The sequence below is a fragment of the Phoenix dactylifera genome, chromosome 1 (genome assembly GCF_009389715.1).
Source record: "Phoenix dactylifera cultivar Barhee BC4 chromosome 1, palm_55x_up_171113_PBpolish2nd_filt_p, whole genome shotgun sequence".
NCBI lineage: Eukaryota > Viridiplantae > Streptophyta > Magnoliopsida > Arecales > Arecaceae > Phoenix > Phoenix dactylifera.
The window spans coordinates 37302320-37320652 of record NC_052392.1 but is presented as its reverse complement, the minus strand read 5'-3'; the positions used below and the strand labels follow the sequence as shown (position 1 = coordinate 37320652).

The window sequence follows — 18333 nt, the reverse complement described above, 5'->3', positions numbered from 1 at the left end:
TTATTACTATATTATAACAAAAGCCCACTGAAATTGCTCTTTGCCATTATAACTATTATAATAATCATTACATGCCCTACGGTGTATTATATCAAATTTCTTGGTATCAAATAATGATTGTTCTAATGGTGGTTAGAGCAACATTATAACATATAATAATGATGATGTTATTTTCAAACTGTTGCTACTGCATTTTTTTTTTCAAGTGAAACAAATTCTTTGGATGGTAATTTAAATTTTACGGTACTAATTTTTTTTGGGTACACCGGCGTCTCACTACATATGGATGTGAGTACGCCACTAGCAGTCAAAAGACAAAATATGCGCTAGGCCCAGCAGAATGAAACTAGTGTCATTCTATAAAAAAGCACCAGAATGATGAGCTGCGAAGGAAGCGATCCAGTTCGTCGCACCATTCGCTTTCCGGAATACATGTGCCATCCAGAATGAGTCGAGACTCTCTAGCAGGTGGCATACATTCCTGATCAGTGGGTATAGATTTGATCTGGTATATAGTGGATTTGGACTACAAGTGACCAAAATCTTTCAGTGAAACAGTATGAATGTAAAAATTGATAACCTGTTATAATCTTTCTTGTCTTTTCAAAAGAAACATAGTGGATTTGGACTGCAAGTGATCAAAATCTGAATTCTACCCTCATCCTATCCGAGTTTTATCTATATCTTATTTATAAAAAATAAAATTTTTAAATCATTATCCTAAACGCAGCACAGATGTCAACGGTAGAGAGAAGACGGCCATAGTGCTTGCACGGCTCATCCATCAGCACCCATCGAAATATGCGGTGAGCGTACCCACCGCTCACCCCACCGCCGTCACCGCCGTCATTTTCCACCTTCCAAGTGATCGCTAAACAATGGACGGAAGAAAATATGACAAATTTTTGGCGAGCACGAAACCACGTCCGCATCCGCTCTGTTCCAGCGAAGCCACTTTCATTTCTTTACAAGAAAATACATGCAAAATGCCCTAAGATACAGAGAGATAAAAAAAAATAAATATATAAAAATATTAAAGACTATGAAATATAAAAAGATAGATTTAGAATCCATAATTTTTTTTTTTTAATACTGTTGCATTTGTATCGGTTTGAACGGGGATCTTTATCTAATAGCATTGAAGCTCGTCTCTTTATCCTACTAGCTTAAGATTGTTAAAAGAAAATAAAAAAAATAAATTTCTGATTAATTTTTATTAAAAAAAAATATTGATTAGTTAGGAAATAATATTTTTTTTCTTAAATTATTGTCGTATATATCTATTTGGAAAGTTTTTGCATGGTTTCCTAATTAGACAGGAGAGAGGTTTCTCTCTCCAGCCCATTTAATAGATATATAGATATATAATATATTGTAAGCAGCATGTTATAAAATTAAACTTATAGAAACATATAAAATAATTATAGAGAGAGAAAGATAGGAAAAAAATGAATGCCCAGTAGTGGGCTTTCCAATAGCATAATAAAATGGTCCCACACTAAATATCACAAAATTAAAAATAAGATTAGTGATAAGGTAATTTATGATGGATTTTAAGTTTAACATGATTATTTATTTAACTTATACTAGTTATCATTTTTTTAACCCTTGTTATCAAGGAGTTCTGGTATGAAAGAGTACTTGGTCTTATTATTAACTAAAAGGTACAGAATTAACAATAGGATGCAATGTTGTTGATAGAGCAACTTATGAATGGCACTGCAGTCCTGTCATAATTAGACCTTTACCTGGAGCAATAGGTCATCATTTTGTACAAGCAATGGAAAATTATTAGGTATTACAACCATTTATTATCTGAATGCTAATTAACAAGAGGAAGGAAAGTGGCTTCTTGAAGCACAATGATATTTCCTGTTATTTTCTTATAGTAGCATCTAGCAACCTCGATAAAGAGCAACCATGAATTAGAAAATGCCTAACAATATTATTTTTTAAGAAAAAAAGCCGCTAAGAGATTAATTAGAGAACAGGTTGAGCTTCTTACATTTGATTGATTAGCCTCTCAGTAAATATGCACGATATAAAATACATATAACTACGGAGTTATATTTCAAATATAGAGAAACAATGGCAACTAAATGCTAAGAAAATACTAATGGAACAAAATGGATAAACCAAATTATCTTGGTGCCAAATGTCTAAAAGTTATAGATTGGTCTATTTTATGATATGTGTAACTCTGTTATAGGAACCGAAATAGTTGTAACAAACAAATATATTCGAAGCTCTTTCATCTAAGCATTCAATGCTAGAGAATATTTTTTTATAAAAATATTATAGGATACCAATTTGCCATTCAAAAAGTTATTTTGACCAATGGAGTGTTAGTATTGCATTCCTCCATAAATCATCCAACCCATGAAATATGCTGATTCTTTTGTTCTATATGGTATATGAACTTTGATCTGCGATATTTTAGTTACTAGAACCTTATAACCAGAATGGCTTTAATGTTTTGAAGAAATTTTGTTCTAGAATCATTTTTTTGTAGGCTATAGTTTAACCTAATTATACATTATAACAGTAGCACATGATGAGACAATTAAATTTCATTTATAAGTTCTACAATCAGCTAACAGACTATAACTAAAATTTCAAATATTTTATGTATCAAATAATTCTAAAATATCTTCAATAACTAGAAAAACTGTGTTGAGATGTAATAAGAGCCATTCAAACCATATAATTATACAATTTGCAAATTGTGATCGATGGCTTAGCTCATTAACTTGAAAACCAACTATGTATAACTTATATGAGATATAACCAGTCTAATGTCTCTTTTATAGTAGCTTTGATAAATATACCATAATTTTTTTGCATGCATATTCTAATAAATATTCAAAACTATATATACCCATGTAAATTTACTATTTACACATATATATTTTTTTATAAATTATTTTATTTATATTTTTTTATATGCTAGTTAAACTATGGAAGCATTCAATAAAAAAGTTTATAAAAATATACATGTAAATAATGCATTTATAGAGGTGTATGTATAATTTGATATATTTATAAGGATGTATATATATATATATATAAGTTTAAGTGATTATTTAATTTAATATCTAATAATAAGAACTAAATGGGTTTTTTTTTTCAAAAAAACTGTTTTTTTTTTTTCCGCTTAAAAGAAAGGGGTGGGGGGAGGAAGGGACAAGCCCAACCCCGCGTAGCAGCCCCCACTGGCCCCCGCCCCGCCAGGAGAATGTTCGATGCGGGCAGAAATGGCCGTGTGTTGGGCACCCCGACCGGTTTTACTCATACCCTCCCCACCCATGGGCCCGGCTCAGCTACCCCTCTGGGCTTTGGCTCGAGTTCCAAGTGTGAGTACGTCACACCCAGCACCACCCCGGCTACTAGCGGTTCAAGAGCGGTCCTATACCTCAAGTCCAAGCAGTGGCCAAAGTAGTGAGCTCTGGTCCACAATTTAATCGTCGCCGCAGCGATTCGAACTTGGGACCTTAAGGTTAGAATTTCTGCCCAGTACCACTAGGCTACCACCTTGAAAAACTGATTTTTTTCAAAAATAAAAAAATAGCGGGTCCCTGCAAGTGCGGTAGAGTGCCGGCTCGGACTCTGACAGACCGGAGTTCTCCTTGCAATCCTCTTCTCTCTCTACATTTCTCTCTCTATTTAACCCTCTCTCTATCTCTGACTCTATCTCTCTTCCTTCGACCCACTAACCCCCAAAACCGTAACTAGACTCTCTCTCTTCTCCCCTAATTATTATCCGGTCGACGTCGACGATGGCCGAAGAGACGCAAGCTAAGGCAGCCGAACCGGCCGCCGCCGCAGAGGTCGTCGCCGTCGAAACGGTGGCGGTGGAGAAGGCGGCGGAAGACCCCAAGAAACCAGCGGCGGAGGAACTCGAGAAGCCGGCGGAGGAAACGCCTCCAGCACCCGCGGCGGAGGAGAAGAAGCCCGAGGGCGAGGAGGCCGCTGTCCCCGAATCCGTATCCTTCAAAGAGGAGAGTAGCGTCGTCGGCGACCTTCAGGACCCCGAGAAGAAGGCCCTCGACGAGATCAAGCAGCTCGTCCAGGCCGCCCTCGCCAACAACGAGTTCACCCCTCCCCCACCGCCGCCACCTCCGGCTGCCGCCGCCCCGGCGGAGGAGACCAAGGCGGAGGAGCCCGCCTCGCCTGCCCCGGCCGAGGAGCCCGCCCCAGCAGCAAAGCCGGAGACGGAGGAGCCTCCGAAGCCGGCAGTGGCTGAGGAGCCCGCGGCCTCGGCCAAGGTCGAGACACCACCTCCGCCGCCGGCGGTGGAGGAAAAGGCGGCGGTGGTGGTGGAAAAGGCGGCGGTGGTGGAGGAGGACGGGGCCAAGACGGTAGTGGCGATCGAGGAGACCGTTGTCGCCGTTGCCGCCCCGGCCACGGAGGAGGTGACTCCGGCCGCGGAGCCGGAAAAGGAGGCCCCTGCTGAAGCGCCAGCGGCGGCGGCGGCGGCGGCGGCTCCGGAGGAGGTTTTCATCTGGGGCGTCCCCCTGGTCGGCGACGAGAAGAGCGACACCGTCCTGCTGAAGTTCCTCCGCGCGCGGGACTTCAAGGTGAAGGATGCCATGGCCATGATCAAGAACGCCGTGATCTGGAGGAAGCAGTTCGGCATCGACGCCCTCCTCGAGGAGGACCTGGGCCTGCCGGAGTTGGAGAAGGTGGTCTTCATGCACGGCTACGACAAGGAGGGCCACCCCGTGTGCTACAACGTCTATGGGGAGTTCCAAAACAAGGAGCTTTATGACAAGGCCTTCGGCGACGAGGAGAAGCGGCAGAGGTTCCTCAAGTGGAGGATCCAGTACCTGGAGAAAGGGATCAGGAGCCAATTGGACTTCACTCCCGGTGGGATTTCCTCCATGGTCCAGGTGACTGATCTGAGGAACTCGCCGAAGCTGGGGAAGCACCGCCAGGCCACGAAGCAGGCCCTCACCATGCTCCAAGACAACTATCCTGAATTCATTGCCAAGAAGGTATTTTTGATAAAGATCTCATCTTTTCTCTCTTAATTCTATGTTTGTTTTGGAAAAAGTTGTCTGTTTTATGTAGACATAGATCGAGTCGGATTTTTATCTAAACCAACAAAACATGATATTTATTTTGCTAAAGCTGGATTCATTCTTCTGCCCTTTCCGAATTCCTTTGCTTTAGGATTGGGTGACATTATATTGAGTCTATGATAGAAGGAAAATATTACAGATTTCTCTCTCTCTCTCTCTCTCTCTCTCTCTCCCTCCCTCCCTCCCTTGATAGCTGAATTCTGATGTTGTTGAATAAACTTAAATTTATCTAAAAAAAATGGATTTTTTTGTTTTGGTGGCTTTGGATTAATGAATTGGATAGATTCTTATTTCTTTCTGGAAGTTAATTCATCTAAGTTGGTGGTCTTCATTATTCTTACTTTTTAACTTTTCGCTTTGGGATTGGATGAAACTGAGTTGTGTTAATACGAGAGGGAAAGGAATAATAACAAGGGTGTCACTTGCTAGGTCTTCATCAATGTCCCATGGTGGTACTTGGCTTTCAATAGGATGATCAGCCCCTTCTTCACTCTGAGGACCAAGAGCAAGTTTGTCTTCGCAGGACCATCTAAATCAGCAGAGACCCTCTTCAAGTTCGTAAAGATTTCCTGCAGTTTCTTCCACCGCACTATGTTCTTTTCGAATTATGTGGTAAAATCTGTCATTATTATGGTTTCTGCCTTTCTTTGCTACAGATACATTGCACCCGAGCAGGTCCCAATTCAATATGGAGGCCTAAGCAAGGACAGCGACCCTGATTTCACCACTTCAGATGCTGTTACTGAAGTCACCATCAAGCCTTCATCCAAGCAAACAGTAGAAATTCCAGTTGCCGAGGTCTGATACCTTCATTCTTCCCTCAAAGTCTTACAACATGATTCCATCCTCTATGCTTTTTTATCAAATCAATCTGGCCTAATTGGTAGTCATATACAACTTCACAACTTTTGCTCCTTTTTAGATGGCTTAGTAATCTATTTGTCGGGATTTGAATGCTAACCTAGCAGACATGCCTTGTGGTCTGGGAGCTCCGGGTCTTGGGATGGGAGGTGAGCTATGGAGCTGAGTTTGTCCCGGATGCAGAGGATGGGTACACAGTGATTGTCCAGAAGACAAGGAAGTTGGCTGCCACTGATGATCCTGTGGTGAAGACCTCCTTCAAGGTTGGTGAGCCCGGCAAGGTGGTTCTTATTGTCGACAACCCTACCTCCAAGAAGAAGAAGCTCCTTTACAGATCCAAGGCCAAGAGCTCTTCTGGATCCATATGAGAAGCTGCCTGTTTGCCTCATGAATTAGATGGAACGTAATAAGAGAAAGAATTGGGAGGGGGTGTTGGGCTTTCTTTAGAGGAGTTAAAAGGTGTTCTTTCTTCTCTGTTATTTTTATTGGTTTGTTTATTCTGGTTAAATTATATTTGTTTAATTAAGTGAGTTGGTGGTGTTGGTTTGTGATATAGCTTAAGAGACATGGTTTTTTGAGGGAGAGAGTGTGTGAAGAGGAGTCATGCTGCCTATTTATATCACACTGTAAATTCTGCTGTAGAAACATTGGCCTCTGTTGCATACTTGAATCTCTGTCATATGGGCTTGCATTGTTGCTGAACTTTTTTCATAGAAAGCATGTCCTTCTCTATTTCTTCCTTACTTTTTGTGTTTGCTTTTTTCCTTTTATCTGTGCCCTTTACTTCTTTCGGTTTGTTGGTTGTAGTGTAAAAAGATTTAATAGTTCATCACTCTGTAGATTCTATTGTCATTTGGCCTCTGTCAGACTATTTGTCATAGGAAGCATCTACCTCTTTGTTTCTTTCTCATTTTCTATGCCCTCGCTTGTCCTTCCCTTTTGTGTTCTTTTAATAGCTTATGTTGCTTGTGGTGGAGAAACTAATTACTTGTGGTTTCCTTCAATCATATGGTCTGCCATCTTATGGTGACCAATATGTTGCCATCATTCTCTCCAGTCTGTCCGTTTCATTTCCATGTCATGGAGTGGTAGAAACATAGCCCAAGTGATGCAGGTTTTCTGACTCTTGTTGTCTGATAAATCTAGGCTTCCTTTGTTTGTTATAATAAATAATGTCTGCAAAAAGATCATAAGCAATGCAATTAAAGGGGACAAAAGGAAAGACAAGGGTACACCTGTGGGGGTGCTGACTGTCCTCTCAAGTGGTGGATGGATCCTAGGTTAGTGATGCAGAGGGCATACATGTGGGTAATGATGGACTTGAACAAAGCATGGGAATCCTCTTTATTCTGATGCTAGCATCAGCCATTTTATGCTGAATAAACAAATATTTTTTTCTTTGTTATGTTCAGGCTCCAAATATCCTTTGCAGCAAAAGGTTTCTTCAGAAGAAATTATATCCTATACTACATGCACCAACATGGCCTGAGCAAATAGTGGATGGAGCCTATAAGATTCATGGCGTGATGCATGGCCTTTAGCCTATAAGATTCTACCTAGGCTCGGTTTGGTATTATTTTTTTTATTTTTTATTTATAAAATAGATATACTGGATCTAATGCAGAAACTATTTTGTTATTTTGTTTCTGTTTTTATTTTTTTTAACAACTTCCATCATTTCTGTTTTTTTTAATTTTGTTTCTGCCTAATGGAGGGTTATTTTTCGTCCTCGCCATGTCTGGGGTCTTCATTTAAAAAAAAGAGCAAATCAAACATATATTTTTTTAAGAAATCTGAAAAATGAATAAAATACAATTTTTGTTTTTAGATTTTTTTACAAAGAAGAGTGACAGATAGGTTACTCATTTACGTAAGCCATCTTGGTATCAAATATATATGCACAGCCAGTTCTGGGTCCCATGCCTTTGCTCTCTTAACGTTGTGGTCTCTGGGCAGCACAAGGGCATGTTTTCTCCTTGTCTTCGTTCATACCAATAAAGGAGCAGGCCAGTCTTGTCCTTAATGGATACAGGCATGAGGCTGAAGGCAGTGGGTTGGAATTTTTCCTCATTCATTTCTTTGGCGATAAGGCTTTAGTCTTTTTCACATCCATCAGCTCATCTTCCACCTACGTTCTCCTTTTTATATCAAGCTGAAAAGAACAACTACCTTTAGAAAAACTCATAGAAACTTCCGTAGCAAAGTTTCAATCAAAAAAATTTCTGATAATTTATTAAGTGGTAATTAGGTATTTCTGATGACTTAATTATTATTTTCTTCATCCAAATTGAGGTAATCTGAGAACATCTTCATAGTGCATGTGGCTTAATATATGGAGTCTATGATAAGCTTTCCTATACTAGTGCAAAAGAACCACTTATTCAACTAAGAATATCTAATTCCAAGTAATGTTTGAACAAACTTTAGTTTATAATTATGGATAAGTTTGATATTAATCTTGGAACTGGACAGCTTTTCACGGAAGGTATAAGATTCAATTAGTTTATTCATAAATCATAATTCCTTATCGAGGTCACCTTTCTTTTAATTATTCTAAACCTTGTGCTCTATTAGCTCAATGTTCACATCATTTGATACGCAATTGGCAGCAGTATGTGTTAGAAACGTGAAACGCCCACCTTGTCTTTTGAGGGGGCCCTTCCTCTCTAGAGCCATTAAGACAGTACATATCTTTTCATTCATTTGTGTCCAAACCCACGCCTTTCAACTCTCTTAAATTTAAAGAAGGGGTTGCTATCTTGAAGAGTTAAAAATATTAAGGAGAGAAGACTCTGCCATCTGGCAAATGAATGCTTATTTACTAAAAAGACAATCATGGTGGGATTATATGTGCTCCCATGGCCATGGTTTTTGGCCACAAGTTTAATTCCTTTGTCTTCTGTCCTATCAAATCCAAACTCACCAACTTTGAAGCTCCAAATACTAACCAAACTTGATTCCTCAAAAGAAGTTGCTACTCCAAAGCCATGAGTTTGTCTGCTCCAATTCTTCGTGTAATATTGAATAGGGAATAAAAAAAAAGGTTCAAGGGAATGCCCTCTTAGTTTGACATTGCCAAGGCAACCAATTAGCTGGCTGATTAGTGAGTTCCGATATGTAAGCATAATGGGAAAGAAAAAGGGCTACATTTTTTCAGGCAATGGCATTGTGTTAATGGAAGAGAAGAATCCATGAGAATAGTAGATTTAAGAATTGGAACGAACTAACACGGTTCAAGTTTAGTTTTGGCCATTGGAAGTAGCTTGAAATGGGTCCATGTCTAAGATCCTAATAAAAGCAACATGTAGGGTTTGGACATGGATACAAGCTATCCATGATTTTATGTAAGATAAACATCTTAATTAACATAATGGTTTGCTTTCATCGCATGGTTCTTTTGAAGGGATTGATACACGATCTCACATTAAATCCCCGTAGTATGTCTTTCATTCTCATCTCTTTTGTGAAAGGTGAATTGTTATAGTTTATTATTGAAAGAATCCATTATAGGGAAATAGCTCAATATTAATTAATACAATAGTATGTCTTTCATTCCCATCTCCATGATTTTATAGTTTATTAATGTCCACATCCCATAACATGTTTTTCTTCCTATTGTTCTTACCATGATTGTTGAGCCGGCAATAGCTCAATAGTTTTTTTAATGCAACATTGAAATCTTCTTCTTGGAATGAAGCAAAGAGGCAAAAGTAAGCACAAGAGAGATAGAGATAGATAGATAGAGAGAGACAGAGAGAGATCATTTATTGAAATATTAATACAGTAGCACCTATCTACAGTGTCCTCCTTGAGCTTCTCACGGCAGTGGCAATATCAAAACTTGGAAAACCTGTGCATGAAGCAATATATTGTTTTAAAAATGCTTCTGATTGGTTTTTTATAGTATCCTTTCTTTAAAGTAAACCAAAATATAGCCTAGTACTTGCATCCACTTCCATTTGGGAGAGGTTCTGGTTTCAGTATTTGGTATTCCAAGGTTTTCGACTCTGGCAGCTCTAATTGGTGACCCTCGGTCTATTGTTCTGAAGAAAAAGAAAAAAAAAAATCTTATGGCTAGAGTCTTTTTCTTTGTGGTCATGGATCATCCGATTGACCAACACCTCTTGATTGAATTAGATTCCACAAGTAATAGTTATCTTTATTTTTTAAATTATATTTGAAGTGTTTAACTCCATTCATTATTTTTTCCATCACCATCGATCATACCTGTACGCCGGCCAATATATAGCTCTCTATCACCAGGCTTGCAAGCAAAGATACTGTGACGCATATTGCGCCGATATGCAAGCACATCACAAATTAAAATTATACGCATATGCAAACTCATATATATATATATATATATAATATATATATATATATATATATGCATGCATCTGTCTATCTATTTGTCTGTCTGTCTATCCATATATATATATATATATATATATATATATATATGGATAGACAGACAGACAAATAGATAGACAGATGCATGCATACATCGTAGATAAATGGAAAATTTTGGGCCATGGGCATGTAGTGAGTCCAAAAAAGCATTAGAGAAGCAAGGTTTTTGCACCAATTATGTATGCAAGGCTCATTTATGAGAAGAGGAAGGAAAAAAAATAAAAAAGCTGATTTGCTCCCTCTATATTTGGTGCCAGTGCTCATCTCAACTTTCCAAACCCCTGTACCTGCCTGCTCCCCACCATCTCTTCACTTGGACTCAGAAAGTCTCAGCATCCAAACTATCCACTGTAGGAATAAGCAAACGACAACCATTCTCTTCACAATCCAAAGCACAAACTTGGCAAAAAAATAGGGATCAAATAAGGTGGTGCCCATGGCTCTGGACTCATTGGTGGCAAGTTGATGGCGTTATAAAGCCAACAATCTAGAGACATAGAAAAATAAAAGTATAAGAAGAAGAAGAATAGTATGTATATGGATGACAAATAGAATCCAGAAGAATAGTTGTTTGAAAGGAGAATCAATAAGAAATAATACACACGGATATATATATGAAAAGCTGGTAGGTAGAGAAATGGATGAGAGATGTTGGAAACCCTGTCACGGAATGGAAAAATTATTTTGCTCACCTGATCATCAGACTCTTTAATAACAAGTGGATATAACATGTAAGCGAAGACTTTTTCTCTTCTTTTATCTTCGTCCTTTATGTCACACATATACACCAAGAAAATGCTGAAGGTAGCTTTCAGGCAGAGCAAAACCGAAGCACGTCGCCGGTTTTTTTCTTGGCTTCTAGTGGAGTTTGGTGTACTAAATGCAGGGCGAGACTAAAGTTCCTGGTTTCAGGCCTTGGGTTCCAAGGATTGGAGATGCCCTTCTGTATCACTTTTGTTTGGTCTTCTTTATCTAATCTTAGATTCCTAACTCTTTTTCCGCACGACATGACTGTTTAGATTAAGTCATCTTACAGCTTTGAGTTCTCACCGGTTGCAGGTAAAAATTATTCTTTCTTCTTTTTTTTTTTCTTGGATAAGATAGGTAAAAATTTGTTGAGTTTCGTCACCATGAATTGATTTTTGCATGAGGCATGGCTAATAGTGTCATGACATCTAAGATTCGTTTGATTAGTAAATTTTTTTTTTCACTGAAATATTTTTTTCTAAAAAGCTGATTTCTAAGAAAAATAGTTTTGCCATATTTGGTTAACAATGAAAAAGTGGTACATTGCAGAGTGGCTTATATTTAATTGAGCATCTATTTTTCTATAAAAGTTATGCAAAATATTTATTATACCATTAATAAAGAGAAAGACCTTATCTATAGATTTTGATGGCTTAAAGATAGTTTTGAAAAAGAAAAAAAAGATTTTAATTTCCAACCGAGGGACAAGTAGCTTTTCTATGTTTCTCATAGGTTTTTCTTTTTTATGAAATATAAGAATCTTATTTCCATGGGAATGCTACTTTTCCATTTCTCTCTTTTGAAACCTCCAACCAAATAAGAGATTTTTCTTCGTTTTTTTATTGACCATACGTTTTTCTCTTCTTTTTCCACGATCCAATCGAGTCCCTAAATTGTTGTTCTTTTTTCAGGAAATGACTGGCAGATTTTGATGCTTGTCAAGCATGTTGCTATTCCAAAGGATCTAATATAATTATATTCTATTAATATAATTATTTTACTTTAATAGAATAGGAAATTATCATTGTGCATATAGAGGAACATCAAAAGGAACACAATTGTTTATGCACAGATTGTGATTATTATTAGGCGCGCTGATATATGAATCGAACGGATTTCATAGAAGTCCTAAGGAATTTAAGAAGCATCCCAAGAAACATTAGCAAACAACTAGCTTTAGGTTGCATGTCTATCTATTGGTTCAATGATTTTCCTCATTGGAATAGAAGCAATGGCATCATTACAATTGTTGATATATGTGATCCTATGTAGGAAGTCAAATTGGCCTCGAATTCACATACTCAAACCATGGTACTAGGTATAATTACTCGGTTCGAGCTTCTAGCCAAGCATGTCCTCCACTTATATTTTGTACATTTTGAGAGCCTTTCGGTTATCTTGAAGTGTTGCACCTCCCACTTAGGTTACAATAATGGTCTTATTAGTAGGCTTCTTAAACCTATCCTCCTGCAATCTCAATACTAACATTTTCCGAGATGGCTTGAGGGTTGAAGATGGTGCATTCCCTGCTGGGACCAGTTGCAGCAGCACCATGATCCATGACCCTAGAATCAAAAGTACAACAAGTACTTATCTTGTTAAATTCAATAAGAAGCCAAATTGTGATGCAGATCTCCCTGTTAGAAATGGAAATGCAATTTGCCGTGTAAGCTACGCTATTACCATTGTCACCATCACCATCGTCGTTTTCCAAAGAATAGGTCTATCTGTTGCTTGTTATGTTTCGATAGCTTTTATCTATCTTTCGAATCTCGTTCATTAAACAGAGTTATATGTTATGGTATCGCAAATTAAAGTCGGTCGACCATGTGAATTGACCAACCTGATTTGCTTCTAGGCCGGACTCCGCTGCCTTATCTCCGACAACAACACCCTGCTGCTGATGTTGTGGCAGTTTTCGATTGGTTGGCAAAAGCGTGATCGCGAACTTGGGGCCTAACACATCAGCAGGGTATCTAAGTCCTTGTCGCAGATCCAAGAAGGATTTCTCTAATCTGACCTAACCCTGTTGTCATGGTGAGGCTTCAAATTTGACTTTGGTGGGTCTTAATCAAAGTCTGAATTAACTAAGGACAGATATTTTGCAAACCCAATTACCTAATCCCTTAGCAGAGCCCAATTGGCCTGTTTTGACTCGAACACTTCCAATAGATCCTTTCTTTGAGGCCCAGCCTACTATCAAGCCCCACTGCCCCAGTGGGAAAATGCCACTGGGCCAGGCCTAGTCCAGGTCCAGTCAACAGTCCACTGGGTAGGCTAAACCAAACATAGTTCGTTCTTTGGAACAGATTGGGCTGGTATGGGCTGTAATTTTGCAAGATTAGGCCTGCAGATGGTACAGGACAACTGGGTCTACCATACAAGCCCAGTGGACTTGTTTATAGGATGCGTATTGGGGCCTACTACACACTATGGCCCAGAATGAGCCATCACCAACTTCTTGCCATGTTTGGGCTTGTAGGATGCGTACTGTGGTTATTTATTTATAGGTTGAAGGCTGAATTAAGGTTCAACAATTGTTTATTTATAGCAAAATGCACTGGTTCACTTTTTTTGATTTTCTCCTTCCTTTGAAAAAATCATCCTTTTCCTTTTATCTTGGTACTAAATCCAAACCTAGCACCGACCCAGCCCAGACCAAATATATTGGTTAGGTACAAGTCGTGCTTATCTTGGTTTAGCTCAAGTGACTTGATGGGTCGAGCAAATTTTTTATGAACCTAACTCTATAGTAAATGAGTTGAAGTCATGAGCCAGGGATAAAAAGAAAAAAAAAAGGTCAAGTTCAAGTCATGCTTCTCTTGATCGAAACTCAACTTGATTGCAAGCTTAGTAAACTTCAACCATATTTAATGTTTTAGCAACACTTAGGTCGAAGATTTGGATGCTTTACTTCGCCTTCCTCTTAATCTTCAAAGCTGAAGTTAGATCCTTACAGGACATAGCCCAACCTAACTCAAGCCAGCAAAAGTAGAACCCAAAATTATTTTCCAGAATTCAACCCGAGTTATATTCATCTTAGAAATTATGGAATTGAGTGTCCATTCAGGCTTAAATCAATTATAAATACAATAATAATGCAATTTTAAATTGTGTTTATAATTGTATGCTAGGTTTAAATCAGGCTTGGAGACCTTTATAATGACCATATTTTTCAATAAGTCTACTTTAGTTAGCTATACTTTATAACTCAGCCCTAAAATCTTGGTTCTATAAAACATGAGCTATTGCTAGACCACATAAAGTCTAATATGGTCAACAATAAATTTGGTCGAAGCAATTTTAGATGGAAGTTTGAGTGCTTTCTAGTTTGGGATGGAATTAGAGAAGTTCGATATTCGATCACTAGTTATTCTTACAGTACGAGGCAATGGATGGTTGAATGGAGCTAGGATTATACAGAATATAAACCTTGCACTTGCCGTTGAATCATTAATCAACCTATAATACACGAACAACCTGATAGCAGACTAGACTCGTCCAATTCAATCCCAAATTGGAGCTGATCTAGGACTCTTTATATTGAATGCGATTGTATAAACTGTTGAGTTATTGTGCTTGAATGGTTATTAGTATATATATATTTTAATTTTTGTATAATTTTGTTATGTATTTAGCTAGATATTTATAAACTAAGAGTTACTGATGGAAATCTAGATGCAGTTAACGAAGAGTCACTGAAGTATTGTAATAGGATAAATGAAGAGTTGCCAATTTCTGGAGGAATTACTTTGGAAATTCAAATAGGCATGAAGGAAAAAAGTCATATTAAATGAAGTCCAAATACCCAAGAGTCAAATATTAAGTATTAAATATCCTCAAATTAGTCCCTTTATAATCTTGTTTTGAGTGATAACATATTAAGTATTCATTTGCTTCTTTAAATTTGTTCTGCTTGCTGCTTTGTTTGGCCTTTCCACTACAATTCTGGAGGCGTAGTCTAAAATATCCAGTGGCTAGCCTTTAAAAATGGTCGTACTCTCCATATAAATATGACTGATCAAGTGAGTACAGGAGTCCACAAACTATTTATATGGTAGCCAATAGTATTTAAATCTCACTAGTTGGTGCTCTTATCCTTTATGCTTATGCTTATGCTTCCAAGATATTCTAAATCTTACATTAATTATTGGATTTCATTTTGTTCTTGAAAATCTACTTACATGGCACATTACATAGCAATTGGCTCTAGCTGATGTAAAATGTGGCAAGGAAATGCATGACTTCAATATCTGGTCTGTAATTTGAGGAGTAAACGCTTGTCCATGTCACACACTAAACACATGCAACCACACGTTTTGTATGGCTCGCAATCCATCATCACACACACTTTCCATGGTTCCAAATTCAATCAACAATAACCAAATGTAAGATGGCATGTGTCCGCCACAATTCCAGCCTCACCAAGTAAATTTTAGTGGCCCTCCCTTGAAGAGCCATCAATCTATAGACTCCCAACCAAAACCCTACGTGTCATCACCTTTGACACTGGAACTAGCTGTAGTAGTCTAACCCTATTAGTCCCTAACTAAAGAGAAATTATACCCCCACAATGCATGCACCATGTGACCATGCATGATGTCGGTGCATTGCTAAAAGAACAAGCGACTGTGATTATTATTATTATTATTATTATTATTTTGGTACAACGGTACTTCATCTTAGCCTGGCATGAACACTATCCTCAGCATCAAAAAAAAAAGAGGTGACTCAATCTGCAGCCTTGTTCGTCTCTCGAAACACATAGGCAACCTGGAACGACCGGCAACCCGCTGCCAACCTCTGTATGTCCCTGAGTATAGGGTAATCGTCTTCCTGGCGCCTGACATCACAAATCCACTCAATCACCGTAGTAGAGTCTCCCTTCAGGATGAAGCAGTCCGCCTCTAAAATTCTCCTCGCATAGGTGACTCCCTCCCATGCAACCCTGAGCTCGGCTCCAATAGCCGTTATGTCACAAGTGCGTCGCCCGCCAGCCGTGACTAGTATGGAATTATGATCTCGGATCACAAATCCAGTCCCTCCTCTATCTTCTCCTACCAAGGTGCTATCATCAAAGTTCACCTTAAGGTGACCAGGAGATGGATGGTGATTATTGATGTGTATAACCATGTGGGGCACAGAGTGTAAAATATAATTCCCCAGCCTAGCCATGATTCCAGAGTGATCGATGCACCAAGGCATGGCAATCTTAGCCTATTAACCTGCTAACTCGAACTAACCATTAGAAATAATCAAGTTGAAATCCTTATCTAATAAACATACTGTATGGCATTAGAATTACGTAGATACCAAAGTATGAGTTTCAATGGTAATTTGCAGTACATCATTATTATGTCCCCGTAGGAATCTCACATATGTCGGCATATGCATTTTATCTTCGTATTTCACATCTCAAGTTGTTGCGAACACTATTTGTTAATATTGTATAGAAATCAAAATATTTAAGACAAAAAATGTATCAAAGAAAAGGAAATATAATATCGGCGACCGGTAGCTGGCGCTAACTAGTCATATGTTACTCCACACATGATCACTTTTTGGTTATTAAAATAATTGTTTTTCATCACTTTTGAAATACGTTATTATAGACAAGAGCTTGGTTATGCATCCCAAACCCCTCTACTAGATTTTGTACACCCTCATCCCATCATGCCACGATTCGCTAGGGTGGCAACTCGATCGGATCAGATGCAGGTTAAATTAAAAATTCTACTGGATGCGGATTAGATTAAAAATTCATCAAGATAAATTCGATTTATTTATTAAACAGATCAAAATTTTATATTTCGAATCAATTTATTATTAAATAAATAACTCGATTCAATACACATGACCCATTTATTAAACATACTTTGTCAGGTTAATAGAATAAATGTATTAAATAGGTTTTCAACATATTAAATAAAATTAAACAAGCTGAAAAGATTAAGTGGGTTAGATTAAATAAATCAAAATTACATTAAGCAGAATTATAAACAAATTAAATAAATTTTAAATAGATTAAATGGTGTAATCTGATCTAATTATTAGGTGGGTCAAAACAGATTAAACGGATCCGTAACTCATTTAATAAATAGATGATCTAATTTCATTTATATCAAATTGAAACTTATTTAAAGCAGATTATTTGTAAAATGAGTGGATGGATTGGGTCCTAAATTGCCATGTTAATGATGACCATCAAATCAGATCTTGCCGGACTCCTCCCTCACCACCTTACAAACTAGAGATAAGCTGCCGCAAATTCTCGACCACGAGTCAAGATAACATCCACGCTGCCCGTTCTCTCCACCTTATAATATTTCGTAAGACACCATCTATCTCCTCTGCTAAGCCCTCTCTCTCAATTCATCTTTGCCGTTTCCGATGGCATCAGCTGCAGCAAACACAGCTCTTTCAAGCGCAACCCTCGGCACGCGCTTCGTCCGGCGGCTCGATGCCGGGCCGAGGACGGTGAGCCTGCGGAGCGCCCTGCCGCGCGCCGGTTGGGCGCTGTTCGAGCTGGAGGCCGGCCGGGGAAGGGTGACCGCCATGGCAACCTACAATGTGAAGCTGATAACGCCGGAGGGCGAGCAGGTGTTCGAGTGCCCCGACGACGTCTATATCCTTGACATGGGGGAAGAGCTGGCCTTCGACCTCCCGTACTCGTGCCGGGCGGGCTCCTGCTCGTCGTGCGCCGGCAAGATAGTCGCCGGCGAGGTGGACCAGTCCGAAGGCAGCTACCTCACCGACGACCAGATCGGGCAGCGCTTCGTGCTGACCTGCGTCGCCTACCCCAAGTCCGACGTCGTCATCGAGACCCACAAGGAGGAGGAACTCTTGGGTTGAGATCCGTACGTGGCATGGACGGATGGAACGTGGGATGCCCGTCCCGCTTTGTTTAGCTTAATTTATGCCTTCGTTTGATGAGAGCTCTTTGGGAATTGATGCGAGCTTGAGGTTATGGTTATCATTATCGTGTTAATGAACTAGTATTAGTGCAATCTTAGAGACTACTTTGCTTCTTTCTCTCTTTCCCCCTTAAATTATGGATGACACTGATATGAAAGTATTAGCTTATTAAGTTGATCAAGCATTATAGCAGTTGAAACAGAGATTCGGATTTGCATGCTAGTTAGGTGTGAGGACCCGTGTGGGCGTATGTTTAGTCCCACATCGGTTATTCACCGAAGAGATTTTAGGTATTTATATAGGATCAAGAAACCCAAAT

General features: G+C 38.8%; 2 protein-coding genes across 2 annotated transcripts; both read left to right on the top strand.

Moving 5' to 3' along the window:
• Positions 1-3683: 3683 nt before the first annotated feature.
• On the top strand, positions 3684-6674 carry LOC103702637 (patellin-3-like). Its single transcript, XM_008785145.4, has 4 exons — positions 3684-4994; positions 5511-5635; positions 5738-5879; positions 6050-6674. Exons 1-4 carry the CDS (start codon positions 3777-3779, stop codon positions 6308-6310), a joined length of 1746 nt encoding a protein of 581 aa, XP_008783367.1. The 5' UTR covers positions 3684-3776; the 3' UTR covers positions 6311-6674.
• Positions 6675-17421: 10747 nt separating this feature from the next.
• LOC103702636 (ferredoxin-like) lies at positions 17422-18133 on the top strand. Its single transcript, XM_008785144.4, has one exon. The coding sequence runs from the start codon at positions 17490-17492 to the stop codon at positions 17949-17951; it is 462 nt and encodes a 153-aa protein (XP_008783366.1). The 5' UTR covers positions 17422-17489; the 3' UTR covers positions 17952-18133.
• The last annotated feature ends 200 nt before the right edge of the window (positions 18134-18333 follow it).